The sequence below is a fragment of the Spermophilus citellus genome, assembly GCF_964194105.1.
Source record: "Spermophilus citellus genome assembly, chromosome: 6".
In the NCBI taxonomy this organism is placed as follows: Eukaryota; Metazoa; Chordata; class Mammalia; order Rodentia; family Sciuridae; genus Spermophilus; species Spermophilus citellus.
Genome location: NC_138187.1, coordinates 73069306 through 73090940, shown reverse-complemented (window position 1 = coordinate 73090940; position 21635 = coordinate 73069306). Strand labels below are relative to the sequence as shown.

The following is a 21635-nucleotide window of genomic DNA, read 5'->3' as shown; positions in this document are numbered from 1 at the left end:
GGCACTAAGCAACTCAGTGAGACCCCGTCTCTAAATAAAATACAAAACAGGACTGAGGATTTGTCGCCGAGTGCCCTTGAGTTCAATCTCCAGTAGTCCTCCACCAAAATAAAAAGTTACTTAAATGTTTATGTGCCTAAAATATAACAAATTATTTGTATCAGATGGAATGATTTGAGTGATTTATGACTCTCATGACCAAAATGTCCAGAAGGGAATGAGGCAGAAATTAGGCACGATGAGTTTAGAAGTCCGGCTCCACTCTCTCTGCTTTTGACAGTCTGCCCTCTTGAAAGCTGCTAGTGGCCATTAGGCTTATATACTTGGAGAGAAAGCCACACCTCCATGCATCCCTAGTTACATGGCTCCTTGAGCCTGAACCAATCCTTGCAGCTATTTGAATGCCAGGCACTGATAGGCTCATACCTGGGACACTAACCTCATTCCTACCAATCATGTGGGCAGAAGATGGCATATACTGTTTAGCTCATGCCAATCAGAGTCTGCCCATAGACTTGATGGTGGGTCTGTCCCACCTGATAGCCTGTAATGAGATGAGGAGAAAAGTGAGGAGGGTGAGCCCCACCCCTGGGAAAGACAGGAGAGGGATACTAGGTAAGGAACTAGTGAATACCAACCACACTGTTTTCTTTAGAATTTTAATAAGACATGGCAGATTTTTAAAATTAGCATACCATTTTTTCATATCTGGAAGAAAAAGAAATACTATAGTATTTATTTACTCAAAAGAATCATTTTTATCATAATTATAGTAGTTAGAAATCAGTGTCCTGGAATTGGAATCTTTGGGTTTTGTTTATATAGTACCTCTACCACTTAGCACTCGTATTGACATCCAGTAAGTCAATAAGTGCTATCTGTATTTCAATAAATGACAATAAGAACAGTGCCTACATCATAAGGACTAAGTTAAATCATACATGCAAATAGGTCTTGTAAAGTAATAAATATTTCATAGTTATAACCCAACCACTAGATGTGACCTCTCTGTTCCTGCCTGCTTCATTGCTATACCTAGGTGCATGGCATTCAATAGATGTCTAGTAAACACTCAGGGGAAGAATGAGTGGATCTCCTTTGTTCTCTCTAATTCCTAAACCCAGAGGAAAGAAGAGGAAAGAGTTAAGGAAACCAGAGGGCCAGCACAGCTGGAGCAAGTTCTTGGTTGAAGGCCAGCACTAAAATCCATGAGGAATGAGCTTTGGAGTTGTCGATCTACTTTGAGTGCTGTTGGAACAATGCAGCTGACAGGTCTGGAAAAGAAGAGATAGAGGTGTTGGTTAAATCCCACAGCACCCACGGTTGCTTTTTTTGTTTTGGCCTTTATTTTATTTTATTTTATTTTTTAGCCTGAGAAGCAAAGGATCAAGAGGAATCATCCGGTTTAGTAACATGATCTTAAAATGAAAATTCTGGGAGTTTCTCTGTGGGAAAAGAGAGAAGAAGAGGATTCAAAGGAAAAAAAGACAATAGAGGATTTAATCCAAAACATCTAAAAGCAAATATTGTTCTCAGGGATTTCCAGAGATTCTCTACAGAGAGAGAAAAAGACTGACCACTAAAAGACAGAAGGGCAGAACCATAGGAAGGTTCCAAGGACTACCATATGTCTTCAGAGTATGGGGCTTCCCCATTCATGCACATATGCCTGCCCTCTCCCAAACCTTCTTTACCTCCCGGGCTTCTGCCAAAACATGGCAGAATATGGGGTCCTGCTCAGTGAGAAAAAGCAGAGCAACAAAACAAAACAATAACCCTGTTCCCAAGAAAAAGCAATGAATATGGAATGTGTAATTTACTTTAAACATTTTACCTTAAAATAGTTTTAGATTTATAGAAAATTTGCAAAACATAGTACATACAGTTGGCCCTGTATATACTTGGATTCTGCAGCCATGGGTTCAATCAAGTGGGGGTAGAAAATATTCTAAAAAAAAATGGTATCTCTACTGAACATGTACAGACTTCTATTTGTTGTCATCATTTCCAAAACAATACAGTCAATGAGTATTTAGATAGCTTTTGCATTCTATTATGTTAGTTATCATAAGTTATCTAAAGATGATTCATCGTACACAGGAGGATGTATGTGGGTTACCCACAAATACTATGCCATTTTATATTAGGGACTTGAACATCCACAGATTTTGGTATATTCAGGAGGGGAGGCTACAACCAGTCTCCCATAGATATCAAGGGGCAACTGCGCACATAGCACATAATTTCCATGTGTATCCTGAACCAGGTATCCCCTGTTATTAGGATCTCAAATGAGTTGATACATTTGTCACAACCAATGAATGCATATAATTTTAGATTAATGCAATATCATTAGCCAACACACAGGCCTTACTCAGATGTCTTTAGTCCTTTTCCTGCCCCAGGATCCTGTTCCTGTATCACACTAGCATATAGACATCGCATCTCCTTAGTCTCCTCTAGATGGTGACATTTTTTTTTTTTTACTTTGCTTCTTTCTGATGACACTTTTGAGAAATACTGATCAGACATTTTTTAGTGTCTCTCCATTTGTATTTCTTGGATGTTTTTCTCAATTAGACTGGAGTTATAGGTTTGGCAGAGGAGAATCGAGAGGTAAAATGCTGCTCTCACCCCATTGTATCAAGGGTAGTTTATCAACATGACTATTGCTAATGATGTTCACCTTTAGCATGTTTACTCCCTTTCCATACTCTAATCTTTGGAAAGGAAGTCTCTAGGTGTATCTGACCTTTAAGGGATGGAGAAGTAGCTGCATAAATTAAACATTTTTTTTTCTGTATAGGGATTTGTCTCATCTCCCCATGTATTTATTTATTCAATGACTTTTATCAGAATGAATTTATGGGTATTTATTTTACATTTTGAGTTATAATTCATTATCATTCATGTATTATTTATTTTGTTCTTCAAGTTGTTCCAGCCTTGGGTCTTGTGAGCTTCTTTAGTGGATTCCTACAGTCCCTTGTCATACTCCCATCAATTTGTCTTTTGAGGCCTCTCTTATTTTCTGCATCATAAGGCACACCAGGTTAAATTTGTGTATTACTTGCCCCAGTTCTAGAATAAGCCACTTCTCCAGAGAGCCCAATTCCTTTTACTGGAGAATGGTGTTCAAAACCAAGGTATGGTTCCAGGCTGTGCTTATTGCTTCTGGGGTGTCATTGTTTCGAAGTCCTCTCAGTGGTAACTCTTGTCTTAATGCTCCTTATTTTTGACTTCTCAAACATTCATAAAAGATAATGATGGTATGGCCTATAGTCCCAGCTACTCTGGAGTCGGAGGCAGAAGGCTTCCTTGAGGTCATGAGTTTGAGACCAGACCCTGCAACATAGTGAAACTGAAATTCGAGAGGAGACTGGATTCTTCCTTCTGTTGGGAGATGGGGCCTGAGCAAGCTGTAGGCTATTTAATCATGACAAGGAATGCCCACCTGTGTCAGCTCCGAGGATCGCAGCTGGCAAAGTCCAGTTCTCCTCCACTACCTCTGAATCAGGTGTGTGGCAGCTCTCAGTACTGCAGCTCCGAATGAGGGCGCTGTGCCCTCCAGTGTGGCACTAGACTCCAGCAGCTCCCCACCAACTTCTTTCAAGGTTCTTCTCTCACAAATCTGAAGAATGAAGTTCACAAGACAATGGAAGACCAGAATGAAAGGAGTAGGATTTATTCGGAGGTAGGGAATAGAAACAGAACTCTCACCGGGGCCAGAGGGGACCCTCAATAGGGGTTTTCATCTCAGTGTGCTAGTCTAGAGGTTTATCTATCACTTGGGTCAATGCTATTGGTCCACATTTTTGCTAATTAGGGTTTGGAAGAGTACCAGTGTTATTGGTTAGACCTGCAATCCGATTCAGGTGTGTCCCTCTTTGGTTTTCCTACAGTTGGTAGGGAAGCAGGAGGTTGAGGTGCTCAGATTGTGGGTGCTCCTGGTTGCTGTGTAGAGCAGGTGTCTGAACCTGATGGCGCTGGGCTGCCTCCAGCTACTGCCTGCATGACAGGCTTTGAGTGGCCCCAAGTGGTGTCTTCTGCCTGCCCTCTAGCCCACTGGCCAGCTCCTCCACAGCTTCAATAGCAAGACCCTGTCTCAAAACAAACAACAAACAAGAAGGTTCTGATATAATGCTTTGTCCCAAACCAAGAAATAGGAAAGGAATAATGGAAAGAAGTAGATACACGTTCTGTAATTTACCTTCTGATTTTGTCACTGACTAGATATGAAATCTCTTGCAAGTTACTTACCTCCATCAAGCCAGGGACCCATCATTTTTTAAAAATGTGAATAATTAGATAATTCTTTTTTTAAAGAGTCATTGAAGCCCAGAAAGTTGAAAAAAACTTCAGATTAAGGTGAAATAATACCAACAAAAATGTGAATAATTAAAAACATATTAAAAGAGATTGTGTATATAAAGGGTAAAATAAAGACCATGCCCATGACTGAAAAATATTAGCAATCCTTTAGCATAAAAGGATTACTAATTCTTTTTTGTTTTTTAGACCTTTTAATAAAGGCATAGTTGTTTTGATAAATATTTTTCTCCTCATGTGAAATGTAATGCAAAAGTCAGTTGATAACAAAAAGTTAGAACTTGATAGATTCATTTATTTTTTCAGATTCTGTCCAGTATTTTAAACCAATTACTAAATGAATATGAATGTAATTTCCAATTTAAAATATCTGAAGCTGATTATTTTTCCTAAACCAAATCCCACATTAGATCTTCTCTTTTTTTAATAGAAGCACAATAATCCATTCAGATTGTCCAGATTCAAACTCTTTAGCTTTGAACAATGTCAAAATATATATTTCATAGTAATACTCTATTTGAAAACAACTAGGAAATATTGACAAAATATTTTTCAATATTCTTAAAGGCATTGAAGTGTTTATAAGGCACTGAAGAGTTATAGAGCTGATGATCAAAGGGAGAAGAAAATTCAGAGTTGGATGCCAGTATTTGTAGTTATTTATAACTATTTGCAGGTAGCAATGAGAAGGGCTTGTTGGATGAGGGGAGAAAAATCTTAATCCATGGACTTGCAAGAATTCAGTGGAAACAAGTCACACATAGGCTTCAGACTCCAAAGGTCGACACCTTATGATGAAAGATAAATTGGAAATAGATTCAGCATTCCAGCAACTGAAGCCCAAGTTCAAACCACCACCATCCCTAAAAAATTCATTTAAGTGATTAAATATTATTATGGCTCACAGTGCCCCCCTGAGCATTAAGCTCTAGATGAAGATAGCATCATTCATATGTAAAATATATCATTTAAATTTCAAGTGTTTTTATGTGAGAGCTACATAAGGAGACCAGATAATATGAGCAAAATCAAGGAGAAAAGGTAGAAAGTACAAATATACTCCTACCCCATGATGTCCATAATAGTTACTGTAATGAACATAGACTTTAAAATCACTCTGGAAATGTTCAGTGAATTAACAAACAATAAAACATTTTAGCAGCAAATTTGAAACTATAAAAAAAGAATATGGGAATTCTACAATTTAGGGACATACCAGTCAAAATTTAGAACTTGAAGCTAGGGATAATGGCACACACACCCGTATTCCCAGTGACTCTGGAGGCTGAGGCAGGAGAATTGCAAGTTCAAAGCCAGCTTCAGCAATTTAGTGAGGCCCTAAGCAACTAGCAAGACCTTGTCTCAAAATAAAAATAAAATGAGTTGGGGATGTGGCTCAGTGGGTAAGCTTGGGGATGTGGTCAGGAGTTAAGCTACTCTGGGTTCAATCCTGGTAACCACAACAACAATGAAAAATTAGAACTTGATAGATTCATTTACTAACAAACAAATTCATCATCATTACAGAGATAGTGAACTGGGAGATAATTTTTTTTAAAAAATTGAGATAAACCACAGAATTAAAAAGATAAAATATATAAAAATATAGGCTGTAGTATGAGGAGGCATAATATGCATGAATTGGAGTGTCAATAGGTGACAGATATCATGGAACAAACAATATTTGAAGCTGTTGTTAATAGCAGAAACTTTTTTCTAAACCATGAGATACTAACTTATAGATTAAAAAAAGTCCTTACCTCTAGAAGTATGAATAAATGGAAAATCACAACTATACACATCATCTTAAAGCCACTAAAACCAAAGGCAAAGGAAAATCTGAAAAGCAGGCAGTTTTAAAAAATGGTGTAGTACCTTCAAAGAAGCCACAATGAGCTAATAGGAAAAAAAGCAATGGAGTAATATCTTCAGAGTGACAAAAACAAACAAATACAAATCAGTTGTGAACCACAAATTCTATACACATTAAAAACATCCTTCAAGGATGAAAGTGAAATAAAACCATTTTCATCATCAGCCACCAAAAGACTCTAAAGGATGTTCTTAGATAGAGGGCTAAGGACCGTGTACATGCAGAAATTCAGAAAATTTTTTGGTGTTTGATGCCGAAAATCCAAGTGGCTCAGGAGTCTGAGGCAGAAGGATTGCCAAGTTCAAAGACAGCCTCAGCAATTTGGCAAAGCCCTACGCAATTTAGCGAGACCCTGTCTCAAAATGAAAAATAAAAGATGTGGTTCAGAGATTAAGTGCCCTGGGTTCATTCTCCAGTACTCTCCCTTCCAAAAAAAAAAAAAAAAAAAATTCAGGAAAGATTGAAGAGAAACAAAAATGATAAACATGTGAGAAAATATAAATAAGCATTGCTTGCATGAGGTAATAATGTTTGTGCTATTCAATTTTGAGAATTAAAATATATAAAAATTATAGCATGTAATTCAAGAGGGAGTAAATGGCATTATAATATTCTAAAGTGTCTGAAAATTACTGGGAAGAGGGGAAAATGTTAACTTACAGTAAACTAAACATGAAAAGGGTGCACATCTAGAATAGTGTAGTGTGGAAGTATAAAAGTGAGAGAGGGAAGCAAATAATAAACATAGTCAACAGTATAAAGGCAGACAAGAAAGGAGAGCAGAAAGAATATGGAAGGATTAAAACAAATTGAAAGCAAATAGGAAGATAGTAGATTCAAATCCAAATTTATCCATAACCTCTATTAAATGTAAATTCACTAAATATTCCAATTAGAAGTCAAAGACTAGAAGAGTAGATAAAATAACAGAACCTATCTGTTTTACTTAGTACACAACATCCACATTAAAAGGATTGAACACAAACATCAATCCAATCAGCAATACCTTTGACCTACCAAAGCCATGCCAAGGTGTATATCCTACCACAATGCATACTCATGTGTTGAGGGCCACAGCTGAGTCAGGATGATGCAAGGCATATTGCCAGAGGGAGTGGTTGAGAGGTGATGCCAGCGAGCCATTGAGATGACGATGGTTATGTTAAGCTGTGTATTCAATTGTATATTTGACCTTTACTGTCTCCAGCACCAGCACCAGCGCCAGCAACTTTGGAGTTCCCTTGGAGTTCTCGCTGGAGTTCTCTCGGGGTTCCCAGGGAGAGTGTACGCGGACCCTGGTGGAGGGTGAGAGTGTTCCCGGGGAGTGTGTGTGGAGTGCTGGTAGAGTTCGGCAATAAAGAGTTGCTGTTTTGAACCTACAAATGCTTTCTGGCGGCTCGGTTATTTATGCCCAGCCAGACTACGGCACTCATGAGTACCATGAGACGTGCACATAACTGATCACAGTGTTATTATTTGTACAAACACAAAAATGGAAACTGTTGGGTGCAGAGCAGGCTGAACTGTGTTGTCTGCAGGGCAGGCTGAACAGATGTTGGCTGCAAGATAGCCCACGCACTCAAACCCCCTCTATCTGGTCCTTTATCACCTGTTTGTGTCAAGTCCTGCTCAAGGCTGAGCACTCAACCCCCCTTGGGCCAACAAGGCAGCTTACAGACCCAGAGGCCCCATTAGATTTGGGCTATAAAAAATCCCTCCTGCCAGCCCCCCTTCTCTCTTGCTCTTTCTCTCTTGCTCTCTCTCTCTTGCTCTCTCTCTCTCTCTCTCTCTTGCTCTCTTTATCTTTCTTGCGCGCACTCTCTGTCTCTCTCTTGCTCTTGCTCTCTCCCTGTTCATCTCTTCTTTCTCTCTCTCTCTCTCTCTCTTTCCTTCCTTCTTTTCTCTTTGTTGCACTGCTGCAATAAAGATCTTTTGGTTGCTCCGAGTGTTGTGGTCACTTTCCTTTCAGAAACAATCCACATCTTTATCAACAGGAGAATAGATAAATAAACCGTAGTGTATTTATACGATGAAATCCTACTCAACAATACAAAATAATGAACCATTGATACAAACAATAACACAGATGACTCTCAAACATACATTGAGACAAAAAAGCAGAGACAAATGAGGACGGTGTATTATTCCATAGATAAAAAGTTCAAAATAGACAAACCTATGCTATACTTTATTTATTAGGAACAAATGCTTTATTTATGCTTTACTTTATTTATGCTTTATTTAAGTTTGAGGAGGAGACAAATGGGGTGATTGAGAGCAGCACTAGTGGAGGTTTTAGGATGTGGTAATATTCTAATTCTTGACCTGGGTGATAGTTATAGGTATTTTACTTTATGATACCCCATTATGAATTATATTTCTGTTTTGTGATTTTTTTAAATTTTTTAAACTCCAGTTTTTACGTGTTTACTCTTCCCGCCCTCTCCTGCCAGGCATTCACAAGGTTCTGTTTACTCTTTCTTTACAATTTTCCTGTCTGCACATCCTGTTGCCTTACACCATCCCAATTCTGACCTTTATTTTTTTCACATATGGACAAATCTAAGAGGGTACTAACTATTCTCTGTTCTTCCTCAGTCACATAACTGTCAGATTAATATTCCTAAAACATCATTTATGATACCTCCCAAATATTCAAAATAATTTGGTAACCTCTCTATACCCTGCTATTGCCTCAAGGGTATTAACCAAGAAGGTTCAACCATGACAGCCACGCACTGTGCTCAAGAGTACAACAATTTTCATGCTGAGTTCCAGCAAATAGTGAGTACTTGAGGTCCCTGGTGAAGAGCAGGCATATGTGGGAAATTAAAAGCAAAAGATAACATCATTCCATCAACAATCCATAACGAATTAGAAATGTACGTAGCCAAAATGACTAACGATTAATAATGCTTCTTGTATGGATTCTTTCATAGGTTATTATATTTTAATTCATTTACTCCTCAAGCCCATGTGATATACTGTTGGTATGTACATTTTACAAATGGGGAAATTGAGACAGAGAAATGGTAAGTCACCTGACTAGGCTCCCACGGATAGGTGGCAACACTGGGTAAAAACAAACCACTGTATCTGGCTCCAAAATCTATTATCTTAACCCTTGCAGTACATGGTCTTTGTACCTGTGCACAGCACTGGTTTCCAAATAGAATCATACCGTGGCTAAGTGGACTGCAAGATTTAGAGCTCAGGAGAGACATGTTAACTATGTTTAGAGGTCATGTCTCACCTCTTTTGATTGAGGTGCAAACGAGTGAGGTCACACTGTAACTAAGTGCTAAACAAGCACTCCATAAAAAGAACTGTGATTTAGAGCCCTTCTGCCCCTCTGATGACCATTATTTCCCTGGTTTGGTATGATAACATAAGTAGTGGCAAGAAAGTTTTCAGGGGTTTTGTAGGAAATTGTTGTCACATCTACTTTGAACAAATCCTCCTTGCAAACCAGTTGAGAAATGGGCTAAATTGAATCCATTTGATTTAGTCCTTTCTCCTTCCGGCAATACTACTTCATGCCTTTCCTTTTTCCTTTGTGAGAGGACTTTAACTTTCATCGGCTGGTTTTAATTTAACTTGTCATATTTCTATTTTTTTGTACATGTGCCCAAGGCCTTTGGGAAAAGGACACATTTTTTAATACGTCAGAACAATAAAAACCAGAGAGATCAATTTAAGTCAATTAGTCATATTTTAGGTAATCTAAGTAGAAGGCAAGAAATTCACTTACAACTTTCAAGTTATTCTTTTGAAGCTTACGAAGTGTGCAAACTGGCTAAGGCAATTTAAAATTGCCATGATCTTAGATAGCTTAGACACCATCATGGATCATCATGGAAATCCTTAGATGAGAAGTAGGAGCTTAGTTTGTTTTTCAATACTAAGGTTGAAACCCAAGGCCTCTCCAATGTCAGGCAAGTGCTCTATCACTGAGCCACATTCCCAACTCATTTTATTTTTGAGACAGGCTAGCCTTGAACTTGCAATTTTCCCTCCTTAGCCTATCAAATAGCTGGGATTACAGATGTGTGTCACAGTGCCTGCCACCAGGAAGCCTTTTTATGTAAGCTACACAGAAGCTGAGATGCACTGGTTCCATATAGGAGACATATGGTACTCTACAGGAGCGCTAAATGTCTTAACTCAGTTTCATGTGCACAGATGTATGCTAAGAATGAACTTTTCTAAGTCCATGGGCCCAAAAAAGCCATTTCTTGTTTTTCAGAAATAGGTGAGGCAGGCCACAATTATGTCATGAATAGTCCATTTTATTCTTTAGTTGGTCACATGGTTTTAGTCTTCTCTAATGAAAAATTTCTCATAAAGAATTCCCCACCTGGGCTGAGGATATAGCTCAGTGGGTAGAGTGCTTGCCTCTCATGTATAAGGCCCTGGGTTCAATCCCCAGTACCATCAAAAAAGAAAAAAAGTTCCCCACCTTACCTCCACCCTCTTTATTCTGTAGCACCAAACACTGTTAGTTTTTCTCCTGATATTTATCTATTTTATTATATTCTTATCTGTTTTCTTGCTTGTTTTCCACCTATATCCTCACTATAACATAAACTCCATAAAAGGAGGAACTAGCCTTCCTTCAGTATCTGCACAGGATTGGTTCCAGAACCCCCATGAATACCCAGATCCAGGGATGCTTCAGTTGCTTATGTAAAATGGTGCATTTTAATATAACCCATGCATGTCCTCTCATATATTTTAAATCATCCCTAAATTACTTACACATAATGCAATGTAAATTCTATGTAACTAGTTGTTATGCTGTATTGTTTAGAGAATAATGAAAATAGGTGTTGCACTGTATTGTTTGGAGGGAAAAAAATAAGAAAAGTTGGCTTATGTCTGGTACAGACATTTTTCTTGAATATTTTCAATGTACAGTTGGCTAGATCTGGGGCTGGCCGGGCGGGGAGGGGGGCGGCTGCTGTATGTATCCCTTTAGTTCATCATTGTATCTCTAGTGTTGGCAGAGTGCCTAGTGTATACTTGGTACTCCTATTTGTTGAAAGGATACAAACAATGAATAGATAAATCTACAAAATCAGGAAGGCAAGTGAGGCTGAGTAAGTCATAAATTTTGCAAGGATGACACGGAAATCCAATTTGGATGTTGTCATTAATTGGGAAAATATTAAGTAGTGTTTTTATGGGCTACTTCCTCCCCCTGTCCCTCCCATCCTTCCTTCCTCCCTTCTAGCCTCTCTCTTTTTTCTTCTTTTCTTTTTTTCCCCATATAATGATTTGCAAAACTGTAACAAGGAAATAAAAATGCTAATGAATGTGGGAGAGATCACCTTAACATTGGACATTTTTTAATGAAAATATTTCAAAAATCCATTTGTGAAGGTTGTCTACATTATTTTGAGGCTGTCATTTTTCACAAGGAAGACTTTTATTTCCCATGGAAAATCCCATGACTCACATAAGATCACAGACACTAGAGGGCAGACCCAGACACCCTTATGGTGCTTCCTAATGATGGATAAACACAGCAGCCTAACCTAGGGTTTCAAGCACAGGCATATCAACATACAGATACTCCACCCTTCACCCCTCCAGGATTGGGGGACTTCCTCCATGGTTTCTCCACCTATTTGTAGGAAAACTTCTCTGGTGTCCTGCCTGAGTCTTGGAGCCTCCCCCAAGAGCTGAATGGAGATGGTCTGGCTGCTCCCCAGGAACCACAGGCATTGCTTCTGCCATTGTCTGGGGTTCATGAAGGGGCATGCAGCACATACTTAGGGAGGTCTCTGCTTCCAAGCCCTGGAGTATGCAGGGGTGGAAAGAAGGCCTTACTTTCCATTTAAAATGCCCTTATTCTAGAGGGGTACTCCGTTCAACCTTAGCAGGCTAAGGAGATTTAGATTTTTTTTAAAGCCTCTTAAATACATCCCTACACTTTCTTTTTGCATTGGACTCAAACACAAGCCCATGGGGAAACTAGATTTCCCATTCTCCAGACTCCACATTTATAAGACTAAAAGGCTGTTAGATCCCTGTCTCCCCACAAGTTCCCTTTAGTCATTTTGGCCAATAGCTAGCAAAAGTTCCCTCCTACTAAGCCATCAGACGTGTAGGATTTGCAGGATTCTGGAATGAATTGGTCTTAGTTGAAACTTGTAAATCAATCAAGATCCTGGCTATAGGGTTCCAATGCCCACACCCCAGATCTTGACCTCTCAGGAAGATTTAGACCCTCATTTCAATGCTTGAAAAGAACATTCATATCCTTAATCTTCCTTTTAGAGAAATCATTGTTTTATCAATTTTTATTTTGCTTTAAAGCAATGTTGTTTTTAAAAGTTTTTATTCTAAAAGAAATTCAAATCTGGTTCTGACTAGTGGGAATTTTCCTTCAGCCAAACCTGTTGGTTGTGCTTGAATCTCTGCCAGTATGGGGGCTATCACTGCAGCACTTGAAACTCAATAGTGGCTAATAAAATCATGAAGAAAAATCATAAAAGAGAATTACAAACAAAATCATCAAAAAAGAGAAAAAATGATTTGACTGTGATGAAAAACACCCTCTAGAGACCAGAATAGAAAAAAAAATTTGCAGACATAAGCTTATGACAGCAGAGATACTTGACAGATATAAAAGTTGTTTGTCCTCAGTAGGTTTAACTCACCCGTTTTCATTCATCAGTTGTTTTTAAAATTGCAGGAAAGTTAAGTACAGTTGGGAAAAAGAAAAATTCAAAATTACCTCAATGACCCAAATCATAAGAGGTTGGAAAACGATTTTCCCTTTCCGGAGCATTTATTTTATTTTTTCCATATTTTTTTATTGGTCCAGTGTATTTATTTTTAAAGCTGATGGAATCCTCGAGAACACATTGCTTTCACATTTGGCTTAGTGGTTTAGCTAATGTATTGACAGTGTGGTTGTATTGATGAAATAATTACATCAGAACTCTCATACCTCTAGATTTTAAGGTGTGATCACATCACAACAAAATAGAGAAGCAGAATCAGAAATTAGAGTTGGTTGTTAAGTTTTTGACTATGTTTGTTCTAACTGCTTAAATACTGCAGCATCTCTATTTTTAAGCACTTCATCCATGGCTACAAGTCCAAGATCATTTTTTTCCTCTGGTTCTCTTAACTTGTTTATTTTTGGAATGTTTCGGCCAAATCTGTTCCAACTTTGACCTTTGGATTCTTTTTCTTTTCTTTTTTAGGGAAACAACTATGTATACCTTTCCCAGTATTAAACATACACACGTATTCACATGCATGATAAACAATTCCCAGACTTGCTTTTTCTGACAAATAAATCAGTGCCAGTACATCTTTGAAATGTCAAACTTCTCATTCAGCCTGAGACCTGTTGCTCTCCATGTGTTTCTTTGACAACATCTCAGATCATAATGATTGGCATGGTTCCCAAGTGTCAGAATGCTGAAAAGTACAAGACACCTATTCAAACTTTTCTGTCCCTGCAATTACTGCAGATGCTTTTTTTATTTTATTTTTCTGACTTCTTGGAAGATTTACTACTCTCCCAGACTTTTGGCCTCCCAGGAAGGTCAAAGAGCTTCAAGTTAGTTTACTTTCCCTCAACTCTCTTAAAACCAAGGTGCCACCAAACCTTTTCCCAAGATCACTTAGAAAAACACAGGACTGTTTTATTTTATCTCACAAGCAATACTCAGGCATGCCCAAAGGGTAAGTCCCAAATGCCTTACTGCCTTAGAAAGGTGACATTTTGTTACGATTGTAACTTTAAACACATTATTCTTTAGAGACCTTATGGCATAAGGACTTGGTTTTGGCATCAGAGAGGCCTGAATTCAAATCATATCACTTACTTCCTTTGTAAACATGCATATTATTGTACTTCCTAAACTTTAATTTGTGTCCTCATATGTAAAGTAGAAAGTGGCAATATTAAAAATATAGACTTCTGTAATTCAAGAGCAAGTGTGTTTTAGAAGAAACGAGCAAGAATATATTCAATTACATGACAAGAAGGAGAATATTTTTCCTTACCTATTCATCTTAAACAAAAAGTTTAAAAAAATAAAAATTAAGAAATATGTCAGTTGGAGGCACATGCCTATAACCCAAGTGACTCAGGAGGCTGAGACAGGAGGATCACTAGTTCAGAGCCAGCCTTTGTAAAAGCCAGGTGCTGAGCACCTCAGTGAGACCCTGTCTCTAAATAAAGTAAAAAATAGGGCTGGGGATGTGGTTCAGTGGTTGAATGCACCTGAGTTCAATCCCTGGTACACCCCCCGTCAAAAAAAAAAAAAAAGAAAAGAAATATGCCAGTAAAGTATGAAATGTGTGCAATAGAGGATGCTCTGATGATGTGCTATCCCACGTAAACCAAAGCATTGTGTAATACACAGCTCATTCTCCCTCTAAGACAGTATATGGGTCAGGTGTACCTCTAGGCCCCTGCTATAATTTTTACCTATATAGATGTTACACATAATATAAAGCTTGTCTGTTACATGATAAATTTCCAAATTTTAACATAATAATGTCAAGAATGACCAAGTTGAGGTTATTCCCTAGCCTTATGTGTGTGGTGTACTTGAACTACTCATGGAAATTTGCTATGGGGAATAACATATTCATTAACAATAGTATTTTGACCAGAGTAGCAGATTCTGTGTCCAATACAAAAGGACTTTTGAATGACAGGAAAAAAACGTCTTTTATCATCTATTCTTAAGTCCTTATCTGGGAAATGACTATCCAGTTAGGAAATTATCCAGATGTGACAATTTGTCAATACATACTATTTATTTCGAGCATTTTACAGAGACAAATAAAAATAAGAAATTCATATCAGTCTACCAAGTGGGTTCTGATGATAGAGACAAATAAAGACATGATATTCACATCAGTCTATCAAGCAGGTTATGATGGGAGGGAGATAGATGAGAATATCTGATTTTTCAGTGGGCTCAGAGATTTTCCTCCAGATAGTCTCCCAAGTCTGAATCCGACAGCTCTCCAGACTACAACTAATGCAAACTAATCCCAGGCTAGTAACTCATTCAACAGGTCCAGCATCTAATTCACCACCTATTTCCTGTACCTTCTTCACCTCCACCTGCTAATACCATCTGTGGTTCTTCTCTTCTAAATGGATACTGTCAGATTCACCTTGGACCCTTTCCTCCTGCAATCTCTTCTCTGACCCTTTGTCTTTCCCTAACATTTGACCTTCCACTCTCTTACTTCTCCCAGCGAAGTAGGGCACTTCTTTTCCCCCATGCATCTCTGGGAATAAGCTTCTTCGTTTTCTCTTCCTTTCAATAACCATGCATATACACACCCTTGCCTCTAACTTTTTGAATCCCTGTGTGCAAGCCCTGTCTCTGCTCTAAAACTGGATCCCTTTGTCTTAATACACTTTCTTGTTATGAAGATCAGGAGATCCATCCAGTCCTATTTCCTGCCAATCCCTAGCCCACTCCTTTTGTACCAGTCTTGTGAACAACCCTTTAATCTCAGCCTTTTTTTCCTTTAATAATGTCCCTGCGACTTTCCCTTCTACAATACCCAAATCTAATGTTTGTCTACATCTGTCCTCAAATTTGTTCAAAATACCTCAGAAACTACTTACCTCTTCTGACTCTACTCTCCTTGCTATCTACCCTCTGCCCTATACTGTATGAGCATTAGTCCTGTGATCCTGGAAGCTCCATGTGCTAAGTAAGAGCATCTATACTTTAATTCCCTTCTCCTCCCTTCACCTCCTGGTTCCTGAGTCCTCCTTACACAAGGGACATAGAAAGAGATCAACAGTTAATAGCTGTGCATGGGAACTGAAGTTTAACCCTTCAGATTCTAATCCACACCTTTTACTCCTGCTTTGGATAAACGGTACATGGCAACATCCCTAACTTTGCCACATCATAATCACACAGGGTGGAGACTTACTACCAAGTCATTTTAAATACCCAAGATGCCTTTGAGAAAGACCTAAGTAAAATCCCCAACGCTTTCTTTATTAGCTGCCTCTTAGGTAGGGAGGAGATAAGGGAGGTGGGGATTGTTGCATTTCAACTTTAAACTCCCAGTCACAAACGTGGAACCCTGAGTCCTCAGGCTATAGAAAAGTTAGATGCGAAGATACCAGTTTTACTCCGCCCTTCCCACCCTTCCATTCAAGCGGTGCAATGGTAAGAAACTGGCGCAAACTGTCTCCCACTTGAGAAATTAAAACAACGGCTGGCGGTGGCATAAGGGAGACTCGCATAGTCCTCGCAATGCAACTGCAATAGAAAGCCGGCAGCCCCAACCAGCGCCACCCGTCCATCACCAGCCTACCAGGGAAACCTCGGGGTCTCCGGCTCCGGTTCGCAGCCGAGAACCGGCCGCTAGGAGGCGCCGCGAGCGCGCCACCCCCGCCCACTGCTGGAGGAGGGCTAGCGCCCGATCCCCTCCACCAACCCCCTAGCCCGCGGGGCAGGCAGGCGGGACCAGACACCGGGACTGTCACTGGGGACGCGCCGCTCCTACCGACCCGGGACGCGAGCATCAAGGGAACTCCAGGCGCCACCCCGCCATTTGTCCCACCGGAGTCCTTGGCTCCCGCTCCCCAGTGAGCAGCATCGGGCAGAGGGCGATGTCTGCTGGGGCCTACCGCGGTCCCCGAGGCGGTCCCCGGAGGAACCAGGCGCAGCATTTCGCTCCCCTCTGGTGTTTCTCGGTCGGGTTGGGGATGCTGTGGACCCCTGCCTCACAGGCGTTCAACTTGGACGTGGACAAACTCACCGTGTACAGCGGCCCAAAGGGCAGCTACTTCGGCTATGCAGTGGACTTCCACATACCTGATGCTCGCACGTAAGTCGTTCTCCTGGGGGAGGTGGCACGCGTGCGCGAACCCGCTCACAGGTCGGGTCCCTGCCCCTCTGCTGCTAGCACCCGAAGGTCTCCCGAGCTCGGACAGGCAGCGTCTGAGGTCCCACCTCACTGCTCACCGGGGCTTCCGTCCCGTTTTCGGCTCGCCATCAGCCTTTTCTTTCCCTTTGCACGCTAGATGTGCCTTGTGAACTTTGAACTAGAGAAATGCCACTGCAAAGAACTCCTGGTTCAATGACTCAACTCCTGCATCCCATAAAGGAGAGAACGGGACCGAAGTGAGCCAGTTAAAATGGTTAAAACAAAAACCCAATATGGTGCAAGTGCTGCTGGTTGGCTGCAAGCACCTGGGCTCCTGTCCTCTACTTTCTCCCCACGGACTCTCATCTCACTGTATCTACATATCTCCACCTAGAGAAGAATTAGGACCACTCGCACCCTCTTCCAAACCAGGTTTCTGACGCCCATTTATTTCCAAGAGGAAATCAACCTTAACACTCTCTCCATCGTAAATATGCTTCTGCCCTCCACCCCTACTCCAGTCTCAGTAGACACGCAACTCCCGAGTGCAAAGCGTGCGCGCACAGTTTTATGATTGCCACCAGGTGACCTTTTCCAATCCTTTCGCAGAGCAAGTGTCTTGGTGGGGGCACCCAAAGCCAACACCAGCCAGCCGGATATCGTGGAAGGGGGAGCCGTCTATTACTGCCCTTGGCCGGTGGAAGGATCTGCACAGTGCAAGCAGATACGGTTTGACACCACCAGTAAGTGCTATTTGTCATTCTGGACTCTGGGCCCTGGTTTGAAAGAACCAGAGCAATCCTGGAGTCAACTTCCCACTTTCTTTGTATTCACAGTCCTGTTCGACTTTTCGGTATTGCGGGCGGTGCAGGTTAGAGAAATAAGTTTTCAACCCTGAGTGAAAATGTTTAGTGAACCCTTAGAGAAGGAACGGTATCTGACCTTGAGTGTTTACTTGCATCCAGGTAATTTTTTTTTCTTTTTTCCCCTCTGCTGTCCAGAGGTGAGCATTTTTAGGGTGAGTGGATGTTTTGGAAAATACAAAAGTTACATCTTAACCTAGACCATGAAGAGAATGTGGTTGCTTCCCAAGGACTAACCTGGGAAAAGACAGATTCTTAGCCCAGTTCCAAACTCCAGAGGCAAGACTTAGCTGACTTAGCTGCAGCAGACCCAGACATCACTCCATGTTGCTGTTTAATTCTTTACAGAAAGAAAGAATTTTCTTTCAAAATATTGGACATTAGATGCAAACTAGTACAGGCAGAGTGTAGATGGATTACATTCATTTCCAAAATCCCTAGACAGATGTTTCTTATTTAATTAAAGGAAAAATACATTTTAAACAATTCAGTCTGGTTACGTTTCCTCTGTGTTTTCTCTTTGGGTTCTGAGAAAATAATTTAAATGTAATGTGTTCAAAAACATTAACACTGAATGTTTTAATTTTTACCACCAAATTTTTATGAATTTCAAATGATATGTATTATCAGAAAGCTAATCACTTTCCAGAAAAATGTGAATATGTCAGCTCAAATAACCCTTTGATGACCAATCTTTTAAAATCCCTTGTGCACTGCTCAATTATTTTATAACATCATTCTTTGTGTATTTTGTTGGTATCCTAGTATGCATTCAGAACTTATGTAGAATGTCCATTTTAACAGAATTTTGATGAAATCCATTGGGTGGTTTTTACTTGTTAATTTATACCTTTTATGCTAAGGAGAAAAAGTATTTCAGTTTTATGAATATGGAAATCATTTTTTTAAAATTCTGTGCAAGAATTATCTTGACTTATGACCAAACTAAGAAAGTCTTCCATAAAAGCATTTTTAAATTATATTTTTCATGCCTGTCTATATATGGTCATAATAGCTTATTTGATGTTTCATTAAATAATTCAGTTATTTCATAACCAAGTTTTATAAGATTTTTTCTTTTAAATTTAAGGATTGATAATGGAAAAATTAAGTTGCTTAATGTTACTTTACGACAGAAATTCTTTAATTCGTTGTTTTATCAGGCTTGAGATGCCTCCTAGTTATTGACCCTTAGTTTAAAAATAAACTTCCTAAATCAGAAGAATTGATCAGTTAAGCGTGAAATTAATGCCATTTTAATCATTCATGCCCAAATCCTTTGAATTTTAAAAAATATTTAAAATTCAGACCTTGACAAGTAAAAGCATCCTTGACATCAATTGAATTTACATTCAGGAAAATATGTGTATATTTTTTGACACATTCAGTTTGTTTTCACCAAGAAACAATCTATAGTCATGGAAATGATTTTAATAACCCACCTAGGACATTTCTTAGCATATCAAGTCAGGATCTAGTTGGTGTAGTTTTCCTTTGTTAAATGGAGAATCAATGTCTGCCCAGATAAGTTACACCTGAACAAACACCTTCTATACCCCCAATCCCAGTAATGCCATGATTCAGTAGATTAAAAACTAGAAAATCCAGGCATTAGTATGAGTTTTTAAAAACTGACCACTCCTAACCAAGATTTTCTGGTGTTAAATCACAATAGGAAAAACTTTCCGAGGTTCATTCTAAAGCACTTGTTTGGAACTTTGAATTCACTTTCCCAATAGAAAACTAATGCTGAAAAATTGGGCTTTGGTTTCTAGAATAGCCTACAGGAATGCCTTTCACCCTTACTGTAGCTGAATTATATTTGCAGTGAGAAACTTGAGAATAAATCTGTACAATTTCAGCAATTAAATGAATAGGAAAACAATGTCAAGGAAAGATCAATATTGCTTGGAGAAAGATGGAAGTGGGGGTAGATGACTCTTATGCAGGTTCTGAAAAAGACAGTTGGATGTCTCTCTCAAAGGGTTTCAGAGACTGATGCTGCTGGCTTTATACTAGATCTTACTTTGAAATGTGTGGAGTTTTTCTTGACAGGTAGACAGATGCATCCTACTAATATCAACTATCATTGTAGTAATTTGAGGACTCATAAATGGAACAAAGTGGAAGGGGCAGGAGAGAGAAAGATATTCCTGAAATAGTTAACTGAGCAGGAATTTACTTAAAAAAAAAGAAGAAGCAGCAAGGCAGGAAGGCTATACAAAGTTTGTAAGAAATGAATGGTTCATGATGGAATGAACAGGGCAGTGATCTGTGGAAAAGGGTGTCTCACGTAGAGAGGTGGGAAATTTTTCTTTGGGAAAAGAAAGTTCTCCTCGTTAGCCATCAGGGGGTACTGTGGGCCCAGAAACCTTGGTTGCTGCTGGGAATGGCCTGGAAAAGGCGAGATGAAAAGAAATCAGGACCACAGCTGGGTGCTACTGAGTGGGTGCCAACACTTGGTACCCCATTTCCACCAGTTACTTTATCCACATGTCCTGAGACAATGGAACTGGCTCTGAAGGTGAAGAAGGACCAGCAGAAACCAGTAGAGCTAGCTCCAATCAGAGCAGGCACTTTTGTGGGCAGAGTAGAATCTTGGAAAGATAGAAATGGACCTTGCTGACTCTGGGTCTTGCACTCAATATTGCCAGTCGTATCCCATTTATTGATTACTACCATGTACCAGTCACTTGGTATACGTGATTCCTAATCTGTAACATGAATAAGGAAACTGACTTCAAGGGTCTGGTCCAAAATCCTACAGTGGCATGATTGAGATGGAGGTCTGCCTACTCCAAATCTAGCCTCTTCACCTTGCCTCCCTCCCAAAGATGGGGAGAGGATTAGTTCTCATGGCATGCAAGTTCAGGGTTGTGACAGGATCATGAGGAGCCCCAACAGGCACTGTGCCCCTTTCCTGACTTTTCTCCATCCACCACCACCCCAAACACTGGCTCTAGATATTCCAACAGAAGTGCCCCTACAGGGAAGAGCTGCAAAGGAGGAACAGCTCTGCTAGGAAAGTTGTAGAAACCAAAGGTTTAGAAGCAAGGTTTAGAAGTTTGTCTTGGTTGTGTATGTCTCTGGTTTGCTCAAACTCCCATAGAGTCATCCCCAGAGTCCCCTATTACGTCCAGAGTTACTCTCTGCCCAGTGGCAACAATTCACTGTTTCCCTAAAAAGAGGAAGCAAAGGTCCCTGCTTGACAATGTAGTGGCTCTGACGGGTGAACGCCGACAAACTGACATCCACAGAACAGTTTGTGATGTGCAGCACAGTATATATATATATAATGTTGCCAGTATTCCTCTGTGGGGATATCTGTGACTTTTGCTGTCTTGTACCCCGTCTACTCTTACTATCATGTCTGAATTCAAGACGTGCCAAGTAGGTTAACCTTTTAATAAAGTTGTTTCAACTTGTTCAGGCCTCTTGGGTGTCTGTAATTTAGCATTTTGCTGGAGTAACCAACTACATTTTCTCAGCCTAGATACTAAAGTAGATGGGCTTATAATTTAGTCCCTGAATCTGGCTGTGATCCTGTACCTCAATTTAAGATCAACCACTTTTGAAAAACAAATAAGCTGTTAGTTAAATTTTTCATTAAATAATAATGATTTATAGCTTATCATTTAGCTTGGATTTCTGGGAGGTTTTTATTATTATTTCTTTAATTCAAAAAGAGA

The 21635-nt window shown here is 39.7% G+C and overlaps 1 protein-coding gene and 1 long non-coding RNA gene across 3 annotated transcripts in view; one reads left to right on the top strand and one right to left on the bottom strand.

The window, feature by feature from the left end:
• Positions 1-688: 688 nt before the first annotated feature.
• Positions 689-17587, bottom strand: LOC308650903. The gene is made up of 3 exons (XR_014022430.1): positions 17032-17587; positions 3455-3631; positions 689-1274 (listed from the first exon to the last, which is right to left on the bottom strand). It is a non-coding gene; the product is annotated as an uncharacterized lncRNA (long non-coding RNA).
• Positions 16260-21635, top strand: part of ITGA8 (integrin subunit alpha 8) — a 173607-nt gene continuing 168231 nt past the window's right edge. For both annotated transcript variants that reach the window (XM_081297410.1, XM_081297409.1), the window contains exons 1-2: positions 16260-17044; positions 17693-17826. In XM_081297410.1, coding sequence (XP_081153536.1) covers positions 16827-17044; positions 17693-17826 — 352 coding nt within the window. In that variant the 5' untranslated portion in view covers positions 16260-16826. The remainder of the gene's footprint in view (positions 17045-17692; positions 17827-21635) is intronic.